The 20,186-nt window shown below is 47.5% G+C and overlaps 1 protein-coding gene across 1 annotated transcript; it reads left to right on the forward strand.

Moving 5' to 3' along the window:
* Positions 1 to 414: 414 nt before the first annotated feature.
* LOC137888872 (disabled homolog 1-like) lies at positions 415 to 19,718 on the forward strand (the record flags this gene model as incomplete). The annotated part of the gene is given in 4 exon segments (XM_068732379.1): positions 415 to 484; positions 17,911 to 17,951; positions 17,953 to 18,051; positions 19,620 to 19,718. Coding segments are annotated over 4 exon segments (309 nt in total), but the record flags the coding sequence as incomplete, so codon positions are not given.
* Positions 19,719 to 20,186: the final 468 nt, after the last annotated feature.

Consider the following 20,186-nt stretch of genomic DNA (forward strand, 5'->3'; position numbering starts at 1 on the left):
GTGCTTTGAAGAGGTGGGATTGTTTTTTAAGCGGCGTCCTTGCTGAGACTCGTGATTGACAGGCGGTCTGTTACCACGGGCAACATCTACTCAAAGGACCCCCGATCAGAACGCAGCTCATTCTCACGCCGTCTGAGGACTCTGAGAGAGTAAACACCACCGCAAACCTCTCTCTCTCTCTCTCTCTCTCTCTGCAGCTCTCTGTGGGTGTGTGTGGGATGTCGTGTCAGGGCTGAAGCCCCTCCCTCTCCCATGAGCCCGTGTGCCCACGCACACACCTGGCGCCTCCACGCACACGCCCGGCGCCCACGCACGCACAGCCGGCACTGACGCTGTGAACCCGGAGCCCTCAGGAGCCCAGCGGAGCCAAGCGGCAGCGGCGGCGGCGGAGTCCAGCCCAGTTGGAGCCTGAGGATGTCAACAGAGACGGAGCTGCAGCCAGCGGTCCGGCCCAGCAGCGTCAGACGGGACTCCAAGAGGAAAGGTAGGAGCGAGGGCCGACCACCTGCACCGCACGGCCCCGAGGTGTAGACTATTGATACTGCAGATCCAAGTCAAACCAGGTTATTGTGGTGCGATCACGGATAGACTTTGGACTTTGAAGCCTGCGTTTATGACGCTTTAATGACGTCTGCCATACAAATTATTAAAGTGAGATCAACCTTTGTCTCGTTACAGACAGATATCACAACTTCCCGTTCGTTCATTGCGTCGACCAATCAATGCAGACCGCAGACCAGATCTCCTCCTCCTCACCTTCCACAATAAAAGCCCCAGACGCGTAATAGTCCCAGGCGTTTTTTTTTTGTTGTGCCGTTAATTAGTAGCGGCCCCCCGGTGTGTAAAGACCTTTAATCGTAGAATGGTACATTTGGAATGAGGCCTAATTTCAAGGATCATTTATTGTCATTATGCAACACGGGGGACGCACAACGGGAACTCAGATGTAACACAACAAACACACAAGTAGCAGAACATTCCTTATTATGTAAAGATATTCAGTGCTAGTGAACGTCTCCTTGAGGAAAGGAATCCCTTCTACTGCTCCAGTATGTTACAAACAGAACCGTCTGCGGCCTCAGCGCTGGTGAACACACGCTCACGCTTCCTTCCTCTTTATTAATGATGGATTTGGGTTAGACAGCAGGACGCGGGGCGGCTGTTGTTCCTAGATAATTAACAGGTGCGGGGCGGATCACGGTACAGTAGGCTGCCACCACACAGGTGCGGGGATGCCGTGTGGTTCCAGGTGTGAAAAGCTCCAGAGGCGGGTAGCTAGCAGGTGTACGGGAGCAGGCCCGGGTCGGTCCCAGAGCAGAGGTGATGGTGTGGTGGGGGGGGGGGGGGGGGGGGGGGGGGTGATGGACCGGCAGCCATCGCCCAGCTGCTCGCTGCCAGCTGCCCGACATCGAGAGCGACGCCCGGCGTTCTCCGAATAAGCATCTGATTGATGTGGCAAAACACTCCGGACACCGCCGGGAACGCCGCTGAGCGGATGCTCGGCAAGCCACGCGGAAACACACACGCACGCGCTATCACCTGCAGCAGACGCCTCATTGCACACGGCACGCCCCCCCCACCACCACCCCCATACACCTTACTCTGTGAGGGAAGCCTGAATGCCTCTCATGTCCTATTTAGAAACAGCATTGTTCTGCTGCAATGGAGATCATGTTCATCATTCAGACTGCTCTCCATATGTGGGGAGATGCCGACACACACACACACACTCACACACACACTCACTCACTAGGACTGGGATTGAAGCCCAGAAGAGCATATGAGAGGAGAGATGAATGGTTTGCCTTCAGCGTTTAGACTTGAGGGTTTTCTAGCTTCTCCTCTAGTCTCTTTCCTCTGTGTCTCTCTCTCTCACACACACACACACACACACACACACACAATTACACACCTACACACACACACACAATTACACACCTACACACACACACATACACACGCCTTATCTTCCACCGTTTTTTCCAACTAAATTAACACGTTTATGAGGTTCAAACACGGGAAAACTTGCTGAAAACAGTCGATAGACACCTTTTCTTTCTGGTGTGCACAAATACACGGTAAAAAGTTGGACACAGTAAAACTGTTACAGTTGTTACTTCTGTTATTATTCAGTCTCTCTTTCAAACTGTTAAACCAGAGTTGCTGGTTGTTGGATCAGTGAAGACAAACAAAGAGACTTTCTGAGGAGTTTCATTTTGTTCCCGTCGAGTTTGAATGAAGGTGAAATGTTGTCTGACTGGAGTCTGGTGGCTTTGAGGAGAGAACATTAATTGTGTGTTTTGTACGATGATAAATTATGCTAATCGTCAGAATCCATGTTGATGTGTCCACCGGAGCTGGAGCCGACACACGGGTCAATTATCTGGCAATCAAAGCCGACTGTAACCGTTCCCTCTGAAGACAAAAGCCAGGTGTTAGCTGGTGTTAGCTGGTGTTAGCTGGTATTAGCTGGTGTTAGCAGATGTTAGCAGGTGTTAGCTGGTGTTAGCTGGTGTTAGCAGGTGTTAGCAGATGTTAGCAGGTGTTAGCAGGTGTTAGCTGGTGTTAGCAGGTGTTAGCTGGTGTTAGCTGGTGTTAGCAGGTGTTAGCAGGTGTTAGCTGGTGTTAGCTGGTGTTAGCAGATGTTAGCAGGTGTTAGCTGGTGTTAGCAGGTGTTAGCTGGTGTTAGTTGGTGTTAGCAGGTGTTAGCTGGTGTTAGCTGGTGTTAGCAGGTGTTAGCAGATGTTAGCTGGTGTTAGCGGGTGTTAGCGGGTGTTCGCGGGTGTTAGCGGGTGTTGGCAGGTGTTAGCGGGTGTTAACAGGTGTTCGTGGGTGTTAGCGGGTGTTAGCAGGTGTTAGCAGGTGTTAGCTGGTGTTAGCAGGTGTTCGTAAGTTTTTTGTGTCCGGTGCTTCATTCGGCATCTCGATGATGTAGAATTCACTTTGCTACAAAGAGATCTCATCTCTGTTGTGATCTGGGTCACTCAAACAGACACACACACACACACACACACACACTCACACACACACACACTCGGCAGGGTGATGAAAGTGAAATGCAATCATATACCACAACGCAAGCAACAAGCGTGTAACAGGAACAGGAAGCACTGTTACAGTACGTACACGTGTCTCTACAGGAGCTGATTTGAGTGGAAATAGATCCACAGAGTAACCGAACACCACGAGGGTTAGGAAGAAGAACAGCTGCAGGATGCTCCTCTAACATCCTCCTCCTCCTCCTCCTCCTCCTCACTGCTCTGACTCCAAAATGACCTTGCCCTGAATGAGTGAGACTCTGAGGAGAGACTGATCACCAGGAGAGAGAGGGAGAGAGAGAGAGAGAGAGAGAGAGAGAGAGAGAGAGAGACTAATGAGTCAATGTGAAGGAGAGCTGTTTAATCTCAGGCCTTTGTTTCACAGTTCTGTGGTGAAGAATGTAATGAAAAAGAGTCTGGGACGGCAGCGTGTCACACATTAATCACAGACGGTGTGTGTGTGTGTGTGTGTGTGTGTGTGTGTGTGTGTGTGTGTGTGTGTGTGGTTATGTTTCATGGGGGAGCTCAGGGGTCGTTCTGTTTCCTCTCCACCAGAAGGCTTTTTATTGAATTACCACGACGAGATGGAGATAACCTCCGGCCTTCAGCACCGACGTGACCCGAGGAGAATAACCGCGGTTCTCCGACCCGTTCTCTCATTGGTCGGCCGGGTTCTTCAGGCGTAATAGTCTTTATTAATCCTCAATAAATCCAGAAAGATTACATCCGTCCACCTCCGCCCGTCTGCTCTACTTGTTCATCTGCAAATCATATCGATTTCAGTATTAATGTGTGACCCTGCATAGCAACAAGATGTACATATATATGTTTATATATATACATATATATATACATATAATGTCATTTTGAGTATAGACATTCACACAGTGGTCACTTTATTAGGTACACCTGTACAGTCTAATGCAGTCCTGTCATGACATCAGGCTGTACTGAGGATGCTTCACCGATCGTGAATTCTAGACAGAGAACAATAGTTTTATGTTTGATTGTATTTATTGTTTATTCCCCTTTTGTGCCGAGGCAAAGACAAAGACGTCTTCTTTTATTTCACTGTGCTTTGGTATGAACAGATGGAAAACAAAGAGTAACAAACAGTATGAATCAATAAAACACACATTAGAGTCAATAAAAACCATAACAGCCCCAGACCAAGTAAATGAATAGACAAACAGTGTATATATATATATATATATATATATATATATATATATATATATATATATATATATATATATAGGATGAAATCAAATCAATAAAACCTTCATGATACAAATATCATCTGAAATTATTCAGCATTTCATAAGAGCACGAATTCAATCAATCATACACATTTCTAAAACAACCTTTAATACTAACCTTTCAATTTAAAAAGCCTTTTATATATATTTATATATATATATATGTCTATATATATATATATATAAATACCTACTCAATGAGAAGAACATGTCACGACAGATAAACATCGGACACGTCACCGGTGAACGTCTCGTTATAAAGAGTCGATACGATGTGAGTCGATGTTGAACTCGTAACGCTCAGCTGGTGGTGACATTGTCAGAATACACACATGACTTAGGGACATCGATGACCATGTGAACAAACACTGAACATCAGCGTATATGTTACTATTAGTATGGACTTTCTCTGCTTTAGACTGAACAGGTCTGCTGATGAAGTGGACTCTGAGTGTTTGTGTTCCGTCCTAACCTGTGAATCAATCTCACCACCTTCGTCCTCGTCCTCGTCTGTCTCTCGCATCCTTGAAGTCGCTCAGAGGAACAGGACTGCAGAGGATGTTTGTTAATTAGTACGAGCGGAACACATTCTGATATTCTCCGTGATCAATAAAACATGGCGCCGACGCTCTGCCGGTGCAGAACACTTCTTGTTTTTTATGTGCGTGTCAAATTAGAACAGCGGGCCGATGTGACATTTGAGCCCAGCAGCAGCAGCAGACACTTTTGTCTCCACTTTTAACTTCCTACCTCGCTAATGAAGAGCGATGACCCGCCGACGCCTTCCTCCGGGGAACCTTTGAATCACATCTCTCACTTTCACCACGCAAGACACTGCTTCAACAACACGTGCTTCTCTTGTTTTAAGTCAAGTGTAGTGTCATTAATAAAAGTACCGATGTTACAGAATGCTTAATGAACGCATGCTCTGCTTCTGCTTCATCCTCCAGAGGGCCTCTTGTCAAAGCCGTGGACGGTGTTAGTCCACTAACAAGCTGGTGGTGAGAGTGTTACTTTACACTACTCTGGTTAAGTCCAGTTGTATTCCATCACATAGATATGGTGTGAATAAACACTGTTTTTAAATAAACCTGCATTCTCTCTAGTGTCCAGCAGGGGGCGACTCCTCTGGTTGTATAGAAGTCTAGTCTAAAATGACTCTACTTCTCTCTTGATTTATTCCCTCAGTAAACATTGTAAACATGAGTTTATGGTCTCAATCTCTAGTTTACAGTCTTCTTCAATACAGCATGATGTTCATTTAGTACATTATGCTCCATTTAGAGTCAAACACACCAGAAAGAGGGGATGATTTAGGGGCGGGGCTACACGCTGATTGACAGGTCTCTACCAGAGACGTATACGGCGTCTCTACGTCACTCCTCCTCAGTCCAGATGCGGTCACTTCCTGTTCACTGGTTGCAAAAAAAGCAAGATGGCGACGGCCGAAACACCGAACAGGAAGCTTCAAAACCGCAGTCCACAAACTACATTATACAGAGTCTGTGATCTCTGCCTACCGAATATCAGAGTATTTCTAAATGCAAAGTTGTTGCAGGAAAAGCCGTTAAAAACCTGACACTCCTCAAACTTGATCTACATGTGTGGGGAAGTTCAGCCACGTCAAGGAGCAGCAACTAGAATTACCGCCTCGCGTTTTTATGTCTCATCTAGCCAACCAGTCACATCTCAGTTTACGTCCATGTCTGTCCAAAAATGTCATTTTATCCTTTTGGACGTTTGAGCCAGATTTCCCTAACGAGCATATGACTCCTTGAGTTATGGCCAAACACGTGACTTTTGTGTCAAATTTGTAGATCTTTGCTTTAAGGCGTTCCAGATATAGACTGCTGTTCATGAGACCGGACCGGACAGACGGCCCCCTGTGGTCACGGCGGTGCAGAGGCCCAACAGAAGCAGCGAGTCACGCCGTGGAGCCGTTCACTCGCTGGTCAGAACTGAAAATTGTGACTCTGATTGTGGAAGCTGGTCCACACCAGCAGCCGGGTTGGCAGGTAACCAACAGGCACTTATGCGTTCCTAAAATCCTACGTGTCAACATAACACTTTGTGTTTTGCTGATTTATCGCTCGTTTTTTTAAAATGATTTCCTTTCCTCTCAATTTGCTCTATTTTATTCATAACATCGTGAAAATGTTTTCCGATAAAACATTCACTGATGCTTGTCTTTTTTCTTCTTTTTTTTCCGCGATGTGACACAGAATATGATTACAAATTATGATAACTTCCGCCGCTGTCAACACACGCAGTCAGCTGTCATGACAACTCTGAAACATCACGACTCTCCCACATCGGGGATCTGGCTGAGGGTGTGTGGGAGTGTGTTTCTGCACTGTAGCTGGCAGCCAGCGGCATGAAAAGAGTGGTTAAGGGTTATAGCTGTGCAGCTGTTAGCCTTTGTGTGTGTGTGTGTGTGTGTGCGTCTGTGTGTGTGTGTGTGTGTGTGTGTGTGTGTGTGTGTGTGTGTGTGTGTGTTTGTTCGTCTCTGGTGTGCGATTAGCAAACACATTATCTTCTTGGTGTGGATATTATGCACACATCCAGTCTATCTGGCACAATCACCGAAGCCATTTACTCTGATATCTTTCCCCGGGGAATCTTAGAGCACAAACAACGGTGTTTTGAGTGTGTGTGTGTGTGTGTGTGTGTGTGTGTGTGTGTGTGTGTGTGTGTGTGTGTGTGTGTGTGTGCGCCGTCGATGAGAGGTAATCAGATCTGTTCCCTCCAATCAGACGGAGATTGAATTGAATTGGCCGTGTGCTGTTGTGGGTTGTCGGTGGAGGCCAGCGGTGGATGGAAGACAACGGGCGACACTCAGCAGCAGATAGTGGCACTTTCTCAAACAGCTGAAACTATATTTAGAGATAACTGCCTCCACTCCGTCTCGCTCTGCCATCAGTTTATTTCTGGAAACGTAGTAATCTCTCCGTCCCGCTGTCTCCTCTTTCACCCGACTGTGCCCTCGTCGCACCCTTCTGTTCATCCATCCTTAGGAGGGAAGGTAAAGGTGGCGAGATGTGATCACCGCTCTTCCCCAGAATGCCACTCTGTGAACCCGTCTCTCCGTGCAGCGTCTCACGCTGATGACACGCTGATGACACACTGATGACACACTGATGACACACTGATGACACACTCTCACATGTTGTAAGGGCTTCATCCCAGCTTTCAAATAAGCTTTCATTAATCCCCGAGGAAACAGAGTGACAGAAGAATGACAAAAAGAAATAAAAATATAAACGTAGATGAACAAAAGAGTAATAATTATTAAGTGTAAAAGAAGACACCAGTGCAAAATAGAATAGCAATAAAGGTAAATAAATAAATACATTCAACAAAGTCAAAAGCCTTTTATTTGCTGTCCTGAGTCTTGGACTGTGTGTGTGTGTGTGTGTGTGTGCGTGCGTGCGTGCGTGCGTGTGCGTGCGTGTGTGTGTGTGTGTGTGTGCGTGTGCGTCGGCTTAGTCCTCTCCTACACACTAGTCGGTGTGGCTTTGCCCGCTGCATCACTAACTACAGTCTCCATAGCAACAGTTTGCCCCCCCCCCCCCTCCGCACTCATAATTTGCAATTTGCACAAAAGGAAAGAAAGCGTCCCAATGTCACACGTGGGCTGTGACGGGACGGAGGCCGACACTCTGGCCCCGCTGTGCGGTTGAAGGACTGTGCTTTGAGAGGACGCTTCTCATTCTGTTAGACGCTGACAGCCGCTGTGTTCTCTTCCACACAAACAGACCTCCAACCAGTTATGAATTGCATATTTTCAATATTTGTCCTGGTATTTTTTTTTTGTGCATTTTGGTCTATTTTAAAGACACACTTCCCGTATGTGATTATGTTTATGTTTTCATGCTTGTGTTGTAGGCCCCTGATTGATTGAGTGATGTCATTTTGTAGTGTCACCTGATTGGTCCACGTGGGTCTAACTATTGAACTAATGCTCTCCTGATGAAGGACATTATTTTGTTCCATATTGTCGAACATATATTCCTCTACGTCAACCTACTGGTGTGCAAAAGTTTGCTCTTTTTTATTATTCTGTTTTCAAGTAAAAAAAAGTGATTTTCAGATTTCTTTTAAATGTTAATATTGTAAGGAAGTGTAAACTGATTGATCAAACAGAGATGTTGCAGCAACTTGTGTACAGCTTCATTCACAAAACAAGGAAGTAGGGATGTGATTAGTGACTAAACGTCGCTTGTCGACACCAGAAATACCATTAAAATCAAATATTATTTGTATTAATGTACACATTTAAATCACATATTGACATACGCTGCCTCAGCGGTTGCTGTTGAGAACCGTACTTTCACCCAGTCACGTTTTTCAACCACCTAACAGCAGCTAGCGAGCAGCGGCTAGCTAGCTGCTGTTAGATAACAGCGGCTAGCTAACAGCGGCTAGCTAACAGCAGTTTAACTCTTAATCATCACTTTGATCTCAATTTTAGCTGTCTTCTTTCTTACTTTTAGATTTGTTTAAGGTTAATTGGTGGTTAGAGACAGCTTCAGAAGGAAGTATCATCGTATTGAACTGAAACTTTATTCGCTGGTTGTTTCACGACGTTATTTTACGTCCTGAAGTAGAAATGAATAGCCGTCAAACTCCTAACAGATCGTTTGCGTCCTCATTTTCCTCCTCTGCTTGTCGTCTTTTCATTCATTCATCACATCCGATATTCCGTTATTTTGCAGGGTCTATATGGAGGATGATGATGATCCATGTTGGTGTTGTTTTCTGAGTCTGATTTTTGAGGGTAGCATACAGTGTGTAACCTATGAACTGAAAATAAAATGATTGAAAGAAAGAAAGGAAACAAATGTGCACAGCAGATTGGTTTGCTGTTGACAGAAGAAAACTATCAATTTAATTTAATTTGGACTTAAAGAGAAGATGTTGAGAGTGTGTTCACAGTGAGAGGAGATGAGAGAGAGTCACAGACAGACTGACAGATGGTGGAGCTTCCTTTTTGTTCCTTTTCATGCTCTATGATGTTCCTCCGGTCCACCGTCACTCCCTTCCAGGACCCCGGCCGAGCGAATGAAGGGGACGGGGTTCATTACGCAAGATGAGACACAGGAAGACAGAGAGGGGAAGGACAACAACTTCAAGTGCTTCCATGTTTTGGTAGAGATGACAGACGAGAGAGAGAGAGAGAGAAAGAGAAAGAGAGAGAGATGACAGACGAGAGAGAGAGAGTTTGTTCTGGCTCACTCACGTCAGGATGAAAGGAGCACCGCTGTGTTCTGAGGAATTACCTGTTTCCTAATGCTTTGAGAGAACGTCCTCTAGTGTCTGACACTCACACACTCTCACACACACTCACACACACTCTCACACACACTCACATGTTCACACAGATTAATAAGGAAACAAATAGTTTTGACACTTTTCAGTCAGAATTCAGTCTTTTAGTGTTTGATCAGACTAAATGTGACAAAGCGTGAGGAGCTTTTTCCTTCTTCATCTGAAGACAGGAAGTGTTTTTTCAGAAGCTCTCAACGCAGGGTTTGTGTGTGTGTGCGTGTGTGTGTGTGTGTGTGTGTGTGTGTGTGTGTGTGTGTGTGTGTGTGTGTGTGTGTGTGTGAGTGTGAGCGGTGGCGGCAAAGGGACGACCGACAGTGCGGTCCATGGGGGGGGGACTGCTGCATGACAGGATTCTAGCGGCTTGTTTACACAGCAGCCCACTCTCTGATACCCTGTCAGAGCCCAGAACACACACAGCTGCACCCACAAACAACACACACACACACACACACACACACACACACACACACACACACACACACACACACATATATGTCATGTGGCCATGTTTCCCCTTCGTTAGTGAGACCAATTACCTTGTAATTAAAAGCCGGGGCGGGAAACAAGCTTTAGCACCAAGAGTCCTGCACAGACAGAGGGATGCTGGGTAGAGGAAGGAGAGAGAGACAGAGAGAGAGAGACAGACAGAGAGAGAGACAGAGAGAGTTCACAGGATTGGGAGAGGCCTCATGCTTGCAGAGCTTCTTATATTAAATCACCTTATTCCTCTGAAGAAGCTGCTGTGTTCTCGATCAGATCACAGATCAGTGGTCCAGAGTACAGTACATGTTGTTCTGGTGAAAATAATGAACAGAACCCAGAACTCACTGTAGAAACACCTTTGCCAATGAGGAGCAGGGAGTTGTTCCGCCCTCATTGTACTGCATTAAGAGCTTCGAGCGTTTCTTAAAATTCCACTCTGCTGCATACCGGCTAAGTGAGCGATGAAATAATGAACTCTTGTGGTGACAGCCGCGCACACAAAGTCCTCCGTGGGTTTCGTGGCAGGAAACAAAGATCTGTGGAGAGGAAAATAACAAGCAGTAAGTACGTAAGTAAGGAGCACACAAGCCGTCCTGCCCGCGGCGAGTGTTCCTATCCAAGACAAGAATCTGTGCGCTGGAGTTGGGGGACAAAGTTAAAAAGTAACTCCATTTTTTAAAAGCTCTCCTAAAGAGGAAGAGGTCGATCTATTTAGTGAACCAGCGTTTCATGAACTCCTTTTATCTGCTCAGCTTAAGACTGGGTATCGGTACGGAAGCCCTTTAAGACATTAACCAAAACGACCCACGTATTCAAACCTTTACAGTCAAACGACAGCTGCATTCCATCAGTCCTTGATCCGTCCTTGATCAGTCCTTGATCAGTGCTTGATCAGTCCTTGATCGGTCCTTGATCGGTCCTTGATCAGTCCTTGATCGGTCCTTGATCGGTCCTTGATCTGTCCTTGATCGGTCCTTGATCGGTCCTTGATCGGTCCTTGATCGGTCCTTGATCGGTCCTTGATCGGTCCTTGATCGGTCCTTGATCGGTCCTTGATCGGTCCTTGATCGGTCCTTGATCGGTCCTTGATCGGTCCTTGATCGGTCCTTGATCAGTCCTTGATCAGTCCTTGGAGTCCGGCGCGTCAAACTAAGATTAAACTCAGGTTTAGGCCTCGTGTTTAGGCTTAACGTACGCACGTGAACAACCTAACATAGGCACTGAAAACGCGTCACGATCGTCATTTAAACTCACCGGCCTCCTTTATTAAAGTCCTGTGTTCCTTTGACCCTTCTTTGTGTTGTTGTTGGTCTTCATCACGTCGTCACGCTCCCTGCAGCTTTGCCCCTGAGCGTCTACTGATGGCGTGTTGATGGTGCGTCTCATGAAGGTCTTTAATATGTAGGAGCTCTTCATCCACACACAACAAATACAAGCAGCCATTGAAATAAAAGAAATACTCAAAATCATTCAACATAGAAAGTCGTTGTGGCGACGCTACGCTACGCGTTCTGTGCTCCAACACGAAGAACCTCTTTTTTATGAATGTAAATGTTTACATGTGTAGAATGTATGCATGTAGAATGTATATGTATTGGTTTGCTGTGTGCCTATGTATGTGTATGTAGAGACACATGTGTATGTCTGTGTACATGTGCACGTCCGTCCCTGACGCGTCTTCTCGGCGCTGATGTTTCCGTCCCGGTGGCGATCGCTCCGGACGCCTCAGGACACGCGTGGACGGACAACACGTTCACACGCAGACAGCTCGGCTCGTCCAGGTCAGAGCAGCGGGTTTTTTTTGGGGGGGGGGGACAGACGGAGAGAAGAGGAGGAAGACAAACAGACCACCGCTATCAGGACCGAAGTCCTGCTCCGCTCGGTTCATCTCCTCCTTTCACGATGAACGACTTCGGCTCAGGAACGCACCTCGCCGCTCGTTTATTGTGATTCATTTTGAACAGCGCTTCATAATCTCGTTTTACACCCGGCGCTTCGCTCCAGCGCCTGTGTGTTTGCAACATGCAGACTGCTGTACACTCAGTCAAGTGTGAGCAGTCGCCTGCCAAATCAATCGGCCAGCGTTAAGCACGGGCAGACGGGGAAACTTGTTGTTTCTCTTGGCACGTTGCTGTTTTTTGGGGTTTAAACGAGTCTGTGTGAGCGACCGCTTCATCAGAACAAAGCCTCTGATAGGTAAAGAAAGCACAGAAACAGCTCACACACACACACACACACACACACACACACACACACACACACACGTTGGGCAGCCGGGTCTAGAAGCAGGATTAATTGGAGAGTAACTGGCGGGTTCCCTCATGTGCCGTTTGAGTGTTTGTTGGGAACCGTCCCAGCTGTAGTTAAGAGCCTCTGGGTGCTTCTTCATCCGCAGCGCAGCGAGAAACAAGCTACTCACTTTAACCGGCCGCTGCAGAACAATGCGGGCGGTGCCGAACGGAAGCAGCGGCGTCGGCTTGTTTGGGAAGAGGAGCCGAGTGAGCGAGCAGATCGTCCATCAAAGGAGCAGATGAGATGGCAACGAATCAGACCGAGCTCAACGACACTCCAGTTTAACGCACCGTGGGCCGTGGTTCCGCCGTCGTTTCTATCGGCAACGGTGACGACGCGCAAGTTCATTACTGAGGTTTTGGAACGAGGCGACATCGCTGAAAACAAGCGTCACCGTTTACAGACTGACTTCCTGCTTCCACAGTTTTTCAGGTTTTACCTCCAAATAAAGTTGAGATAAACTGATAAACTGTCGTAACGACGTCGCTCTTCACTTCTTTTTATTTCCTGTTTATTGAACGTATCAAACACCCAAAAGGCACATTTTGGGGGCGATAAACCTCGTTTCCTAATTCTGACACTAAAACAATAAGTGAGTAAATGACGTAGTAAACATGAATATCCTTCCTGTCGGGCAGATTTACTCCAGCATGTAATGTGAAGGTAACCAGAGGAGAGGAGGCTGGAGGCGGGACTCGTTGACGAGAGAGAGTGATGGAGGGGCACCAGAGAGGCAGATGGTTACAGCTGCCGGGGGCGATGCTGGGGGGTCCCCTCAGGGGGGGTTAGACCTACTGTACCTGCAGTCACCTGCCATGTATCACCTGTGGAAGTCAACGTGTCTGTGTGTGTGTGTGTGTGTGTGTGTGTGTGTGTGTGTGTGTGTGTGTGTGTGTGTGTGTGTGTGTGTGTGTGTGTGTGTGTGAGAGAGAGAGGAGAGAGGAGGGGGGGGGTTCTGTCTGTCATAACGCTGTAATCCTGAGTGACATTTATCCAATGGAGGCCGCTCTCATTCATCCATCCATCACATTCCACCACCCCCCCCCCCCCCCTCTGCTTGTTGCTTCAGACAGACAGTCAAACCAGCCCTGCATACCAAGTACTCAGATACACACACACACACACACACACACACATGCATACATACATTGTAAGGTAGTAACAGCTTTACTGAAGCTGCTGGTGTGGCCAATCAATGTGTGTGTGTGTGTATGTGTGTGGTTTGGTCTTGTTGGGTTGTGAAGATGTGAGTAGAAGTCTGTATTTTGTGATTGACTGTAAAAGAGTGTGTGTGTGTGTGTGTGTGTGTGTGTGTGTGTGTGTGTGTGTGTGTGTGTGTGTGTGTGTGTTTGTGTGTTCAGCAATGGATCTGCCATGAGTGATGCACCTGGAGATTCTTTCAGTAGTGTTATGGGAGGGTTGGTGGTGTGTTTGTGTGTGTGTGTGTGTGTGTGTGTGTGTGTGTGTGTGTGTGTGTGTGTGTGTGTGCATTCGGAGCAGCCATGACAGATGAAACGGAAGATTCTTTTTCATTATTGTTGAAGCTCAGCGGGGTCACAGCAATAACAGACATGTATTTACAGCAGACTGAATGCTTCTTGTGCTGCACACACACACACACACACACACACACACACACACACACACACACACACACTCACTCTCAGGGAGGCCTTTCATGGAACATGCTTCCTAAAGGTAATAATATAACCCACTCAGCAGGAGAAGTAACCCTGGACCCTGTGTGTGTGTGTGTGTGTGGGTGTGTGTGTGTGTGTGTGTGTGTGCAGCAGCAGTAACAGTGATGAATGCAGATGGAGGGAGCAGGTCTTAAATGTCAAACTCAAATGAAAAGCACTGTTCCAGTGAGACAGAAGCAGCTGGACACATCTGGTGTTCTTTAACTCTCACACATGTTCACACACAGTCTGCACCATGTGACCCTCAAACACTCAGATCAACTTTATTTGCTTTACGAATGAATTAATATTTGTTCCATTTGTATAAATGATCTAATCATAAATGTTGTTTTTACCGTGTTGAGTTTTGACCACTAGTAGCTCTCTGGAGCAGTGACCATATATGGACTGAGGAGGAGTGACGTAGAGACGCTGCATCGTCTCTGGTGTCGACCTGTCAATCAGTGTAGCCCCGCCCCTAAAGCATCCCCTGCTTTATGGTGTGTTTGACTCTAAATGGAGCATAATGTACTAAATGAACATCATGCTGTATTGAAGAAGACTGTAAACTAGAGATTGAGACCATAAACTCATGTTTACAATGTTTACTGAGGGAATAAATCAAGAGAGAAGTAGAGTCATTTTAGACTAGACTTCTATACAACCAGAGGAGTCGCCCCCTGGTGGACACTAGAGAGAATGCAGCTCTTAACACACTTCCACGTTGACTTCACTGGTTTCCTCTGTGTTTTCTGTCACCTCGTTAGCAGGTTTGAGGTACTTCAGCATTGGTTTCACTGTTCAGGATCGGAGGTTGCGGCCTGATTTAACGCCACGACGCTATGAATTGTGGGTAATTCCCCGAGGCAACGTCTGCAGAAATGTGGACTTATGGGAAGTGTTTACAAAGGGCTCAAAATGTCCTCAAACACTCGACAGTCAGGACAGTCAGGGCAGTCAGGACGGCCCCTAAGCCCCCCTGAGTGTGGAGATCACTCCTTACATTCTGCATTTGGTTTGAATAACACGAACACATGAGTTAGACATCAAGGATGCTCTCTGGTTCTTTAACGGCAGTAGCTTCCTCCAGAATGTTTAATGACATTCCTCCCGACAGACGGCTCATGTGTGTGTGTGTGTGTGTGTGTGGAGGATGTGCCGTACAGTAAGAACAGTGGAGGCATGTTTCATGTTGTTTACACGGAGGGGAGCGGCGGCGGGGTCATCAGAGCCGCCGAGCGACTTCATGTGCGTTCTGGCTTGTGTGCACATTTGACGGGGCTGTTTCAACTTTAATGAAGGCAATATTTAAATGTCTTCTGCGTCGGAACAGAAACAAATCCTCCGGTGGTTTAATCACTTACTCTCATCTCAGCCCAACTGAGACGTGACACACAACACAGAGAGAGACGCTGTCTCTCACTCGCTCCCAAATAAGGACAGATGTTCTGCAGCTGCTTTGTCTCTGAAGACTTTTGAGGCAGACAGTCATGCTTTACTCTAAGTAGGACTGAGTGAGTGTCTGCTCAATGATTCAGAGGAACGAGCGCATCCACACACACTTATATACGTGTGTGTGTGTGTGTGTGTGTGTGTGTGTGTGTGTCTGTGTGTGTGTGTGTGTGTGTGTGTTTTAAATCAATGGAGAACTAAGTGGCGTGTTTTTCCTCTTGTTTGTCTGTTTTTCCTTCACACGGGACGAGGATGTTCAGACTGATGAATTTTCACAAACATAATCTCCGGCAGCCTTGGACTTTTAAGAACTTGCTACAGCAGAGTTTCACAGTTCAGAGCTATTTACGCAAGATCCGACCCGGCATCATACTCCTGTTATTCCTCTGGTAATGAGGCCCTTTAATAAATGTCCTTAAACGCTGTCCGACCTCCGCAACCCCACGCTAATACCATTTAACTCAGAGGATGTTAATGAAGCATTTAAGGAATGGGCATGTTGTGTGTGTGTGTGTGTGTGTGTGTGTGTGTGTGTGTGTGTGTGTGTGTGTGTGTGTTCATGTGTGGGTCGGCACACAACACAGAGTGAGGTGGGAGATCACGGGCGGATTATTAGACAAACGGGGCCCCTGGGCACAGAAATGCAAAAAGGCCCCACCGCCAGGAGCCAAACACAGATTTTACACTTGTTGTAGTTGGCCTTTTTTTTGTGTGATCATTTTGTGTTTTTTATGCTACACATCTCTCTGTGGTTTTGTGTCTCTTCAGTCATGTTTAGTCTCTGTGTGGTTGTTTTGTGTCTCATCGTATTTGTTTTGGTCTTTTTGAAGTCGTTTTTGTCTGTGGTTGTTGTGTCTCTTTGTAGTTGTTTTGTCTCTTTGATGTTGTTTTGATTCTCTTTGTAGTTGTTTTGTCTCTTTGTAGTTGTTTTGATTCTCTTTGTAGTTGTTTTGTCTCTTTGATGTTGTTTTGATTCTCTTTGTAGTTGTTTTGTCTCTTTGTAGTTGTTGTGTCTCTTTGTAGTTGTTGTGTCTCTTTGTAGTTGTTGTGTCTCTTTGTAGTTGTTTTGCGTCTCTTCATTGTAGTCTGTGAGTTTTATTGTGGTCACGTTTTAAATAGTCTCTTTGGGGTCAGTGTGTGTCTCTTCCTGGTTGGTACCAGAGTAACAGAGGCTCCGTCCGAACCTCGACCCGAGTCCGAGGGAGTCATAACCGAGCCCGACTGACATTATGTTTTTTAATATCTGAGTCTGGCGTGTTTAATCTACACTGCGTTTGTGTGACAGGGGTGCGTTTGTAAATAGTCAGTGGGGCCCCTGACACCCTGGGCCCCTGGGTCTGTGCCCACGAGGCACTTTCAGTAATCCATCCATGTGGAGGTTAGTGAGAAGGTGATCCAGTGGAGCTGTAGGACACGATGCTGTGGGAACTCTGTGTGAAAGAAGGAGAAGAGGAGGAGCGGGACCTCTCCATCACTCCGACTGTGACCTTCCAAGAGTCACGCCGTTATAGAGAACTGAACTAATGCCTCAATATATTATCTGAATATGCTGCATTATCATTACGCCTCTTCCTCTCACTATCGCTCTTGCAGTCTTTTACTCACATCGTACTCAGACACACACACACACACACACACACACACACAGATGCAGGAGTGTTTCCCCTATACGACACTTGATGATGAAATATTTGCGCACTGCAGGTCAGAGATAGAGAAACGGAAATGGTGAGAAAGATGGAGAGAGAGAGAGAGAGAGAGAGAGAGAGAGAGAGAGAGAGAGAGACAAAGAGAAAGTCCTCTCTGCTCTGCTCTGCATTGTGTGTGAAGAGCAGCGCTGGAGTCACTTCAGCAGATAACGCTCTGACTGTTCCTGGACGAGAGCAAGGTCATCACACGCACGCCACGGCGACACCAATGCTTCGCACAATGCCCGACAATCCCGGACACAATAGAGGGCGAGAAGGGAGGGAGGGGGGGGGAGGGAGGGAGGGGGGAGATAAGAGCAAAATGTCACACCGGTACCCTGCAGGGGAAATATCCAGAGAGTTTAAACTCTAATCCTGCTGGATTTCCATTGATTCACGCGTCTTTATTGACCGGTGCCAAACGCTCCCTAACACAAGATGCTGCTAGCGTCCGTAGCGTCGACCTGCACTGTGCTGCTGCTGCTGCTGCTGCTGCTGCTGGTTGTTGTTGTTGTTGTTGTTGTTTGTTGTAAGATTACTGCTGAAGTCTTGTGGTCTACTTGATTGATGATCCCCAGGTAATAGCCCTGGTCTGAGGTAGACGGAGGTCCTTGACTGGAAGATGTACCGTGGACTGATGTGTGTGTGTGTGTGTGTGTGTGTGTGTGTGTGTGTGTGTGTGCGTCTGCAGGGCAGGATCGCAGCGAGGCGGCTCTCATCAGGCGTTTTAAGGGGCGATGGCGTCCGCTACAAGGCCAAGCTCATCGGCCTGGACGAGGTCACCGCCGCCCGGGGAGACAGACTCTGCCAGGACTCCATGATGAAGCTCAAGGTAAGAAGAGCCTCCTCTCTCTCTCTCTCCCTCTCTCCCTCTCTCTCTCTCTCTCTCTCTCTCCCCTCTCTCTCTCTCTCTCCCTCTCTCTCTCTCTCCCTCTCTCCCTCTCTCTCTCTCTCTCTCTCTCCCTCTCTCTCTCCCTCTCTCTCTCTCTCCCTCTCTCCCTCTCTCTGTCTCTCTCTCTCTCTCTCTCTCTCTCTCTCTCCCTCCGTCCTCTCTCTCTCTCTCTCTCTCCCTCCCTCCGTCCTCTCTCTCTCTCTCTCCGCTGATGCCGTCTTAAATAACAAATGTCACTCGCATAAAGCTAACATGCATCTTAGAAACGACGTGACCTGATCGCCTACAGCGCCGTTAAATTCCCAAAAAAACCTGTCCATAAATAGTCTAAAGTTGGAATTATTCAAATATACATGTTTTGTACATCACCGCGCAACTTTGTGCGATGATGAGTGCGGGAGGAAGGGAGGAAGGGAGGAAGTGAGGAAGTGAGGAGGGTTAGCCATATGGATGAGAAGGGAATCGGGGTGAATGTGTCATTTACAAGGACAGGGACAATTAGAGACAGATGGGGCAGTTAGCAGAGGAGAGGAGGGCTCTATGAGGGCAATCGTTCCATGATAGGTGAGAAGGGAATAAAGATGAGGAGAAATAAGCCATTTATTCATAACTAAAGTCCTCCAAAAATTCTGCTCGTTCAGAGAAATATTCAACATTTCTCCCGTTACGCTACAGATGTTCAGAAAACTTCGTTATTGTCCTTTAACACTCGGGATCCACGAGCTGCAGGAGACGTTTGAATTGAGCAAAATCACATTTTGGTTTGGAGTGAAAGCTCCATGCAGCCGGGGCGTGGAGCGGCTGAGGAGAGGACAGACGGCTCATTGATCAAACGGCTTCCCGCCTCCTCATTTATTCAGACAGGAAATCCATCACCTCTGTTTCTGTGATCTCCCCACCTCCTCCCGTCGCACCGCTCCTCCCTCTCCTCGCCCGACTCTCAACCGCTCCTTTTTGTTTTGTCACTTATGCAAATAGAGAAGGTAAGCCACGCCCTTACACACACTTCTGGAGGGATTAATCAGTTGCTCGTTGCTTGTCGCAACATAGGTTGTTGCTGGACCTGCCTCGTCCGCTTTTCCAGTTATTATTGATTTCCTACATTTCCCACAATGCCTCTCAACAGCCTGAATATTATATGAGTCACAAGCAGGCCTCAAATGATTTATCTGGACTATTGAGGCTGCCGTGGATTCAAGGGTAAGTTATTGTCGTCGTGCACCACAGGGTTGCACGACGAAGTGCAGTTGTAGTCCATTTACTGCACACGAACTACAATCAGGAGCAACGCAAACAAAACAGTAATCTGAGCAATATGGCCGACATCTGAGCGTCAGGGAGACACCGTCCGTCCGCTCTGTGTGAGCGCCGAGCGGCGTGGACGTGAACAGAGTCCGATCCAATAACGATAATGAGGAAGCGATGCCAGCGGTGGTCTCGGTCTTAACGACAGAGAAGGCGTGTCCGTGTCCCGCCTGCTTCACGTCCGTGTGTCTGTCTGTCCTCAGGGTATCGCTGCAGCGGCGCGCTCTAAAGGAGACCACAAGCAGAAGGTGTTTCTGACCGTTTCCTTCGGAGGCATCAAGATCTTTGATGAGAAGTCAGGGGTAAGCTCGGAAGCAAGTGTGTGTGTGTGTGTGTGTGTGTGTTTTCTTTCTTCTGTTAATGAGGCAGCTCCGTGACGGGGGGGGGGGGGGGGGGGGGGGGGGGGGCCCTGGGGAAATCAGGAGGCCCTAATTGAAACCCTGAGAACAAGGCCTCTGTAGATGAGAACACGGCTCTCCCATTGTCTGCCTCTCTGACGACAGAGACGACACCGGTTCTAGATTACGCTCCGGGATTAAACGTTCTCCTGTTCTCCGGGGCTGCTGTCCCGGTCGACCTGCGGCGGAGCGGGTCGGCGTGCGGCCTCGCGGTGACGCCGCCGTGAGAGCGGCGTCTCTCGAGGACCCTTGAGCGACAAATAGAAACGCCTACATTTCCCAGGATGCTCGGCGTCGTGGTCGGAGGACAGCCTCTATAAAAAGGGCCATTTTGCCGTTAAATTGTCTTATTTCCGTTAAATCCCAGGGAAA

The sequence above is a fragment of the Cebidichthys violaceus genome, unplaced genomic scaffold (genome assembly GCF_023349555.1).
Source record: "Cebidichthys violaceus isolate CVI_PGR_0920_01 unplaced genomic scaffold, fCebVio1.0.p SCAF_580, whole genome shotgun sequence".
In the NCBI taxonomy this organism is placed as follows: Eukaryota; Metazoa; Chordata; class Actinopteri; order Perciformes; family Stichaeidae; genus Cebidichthys; species Cebidichthys violaceus.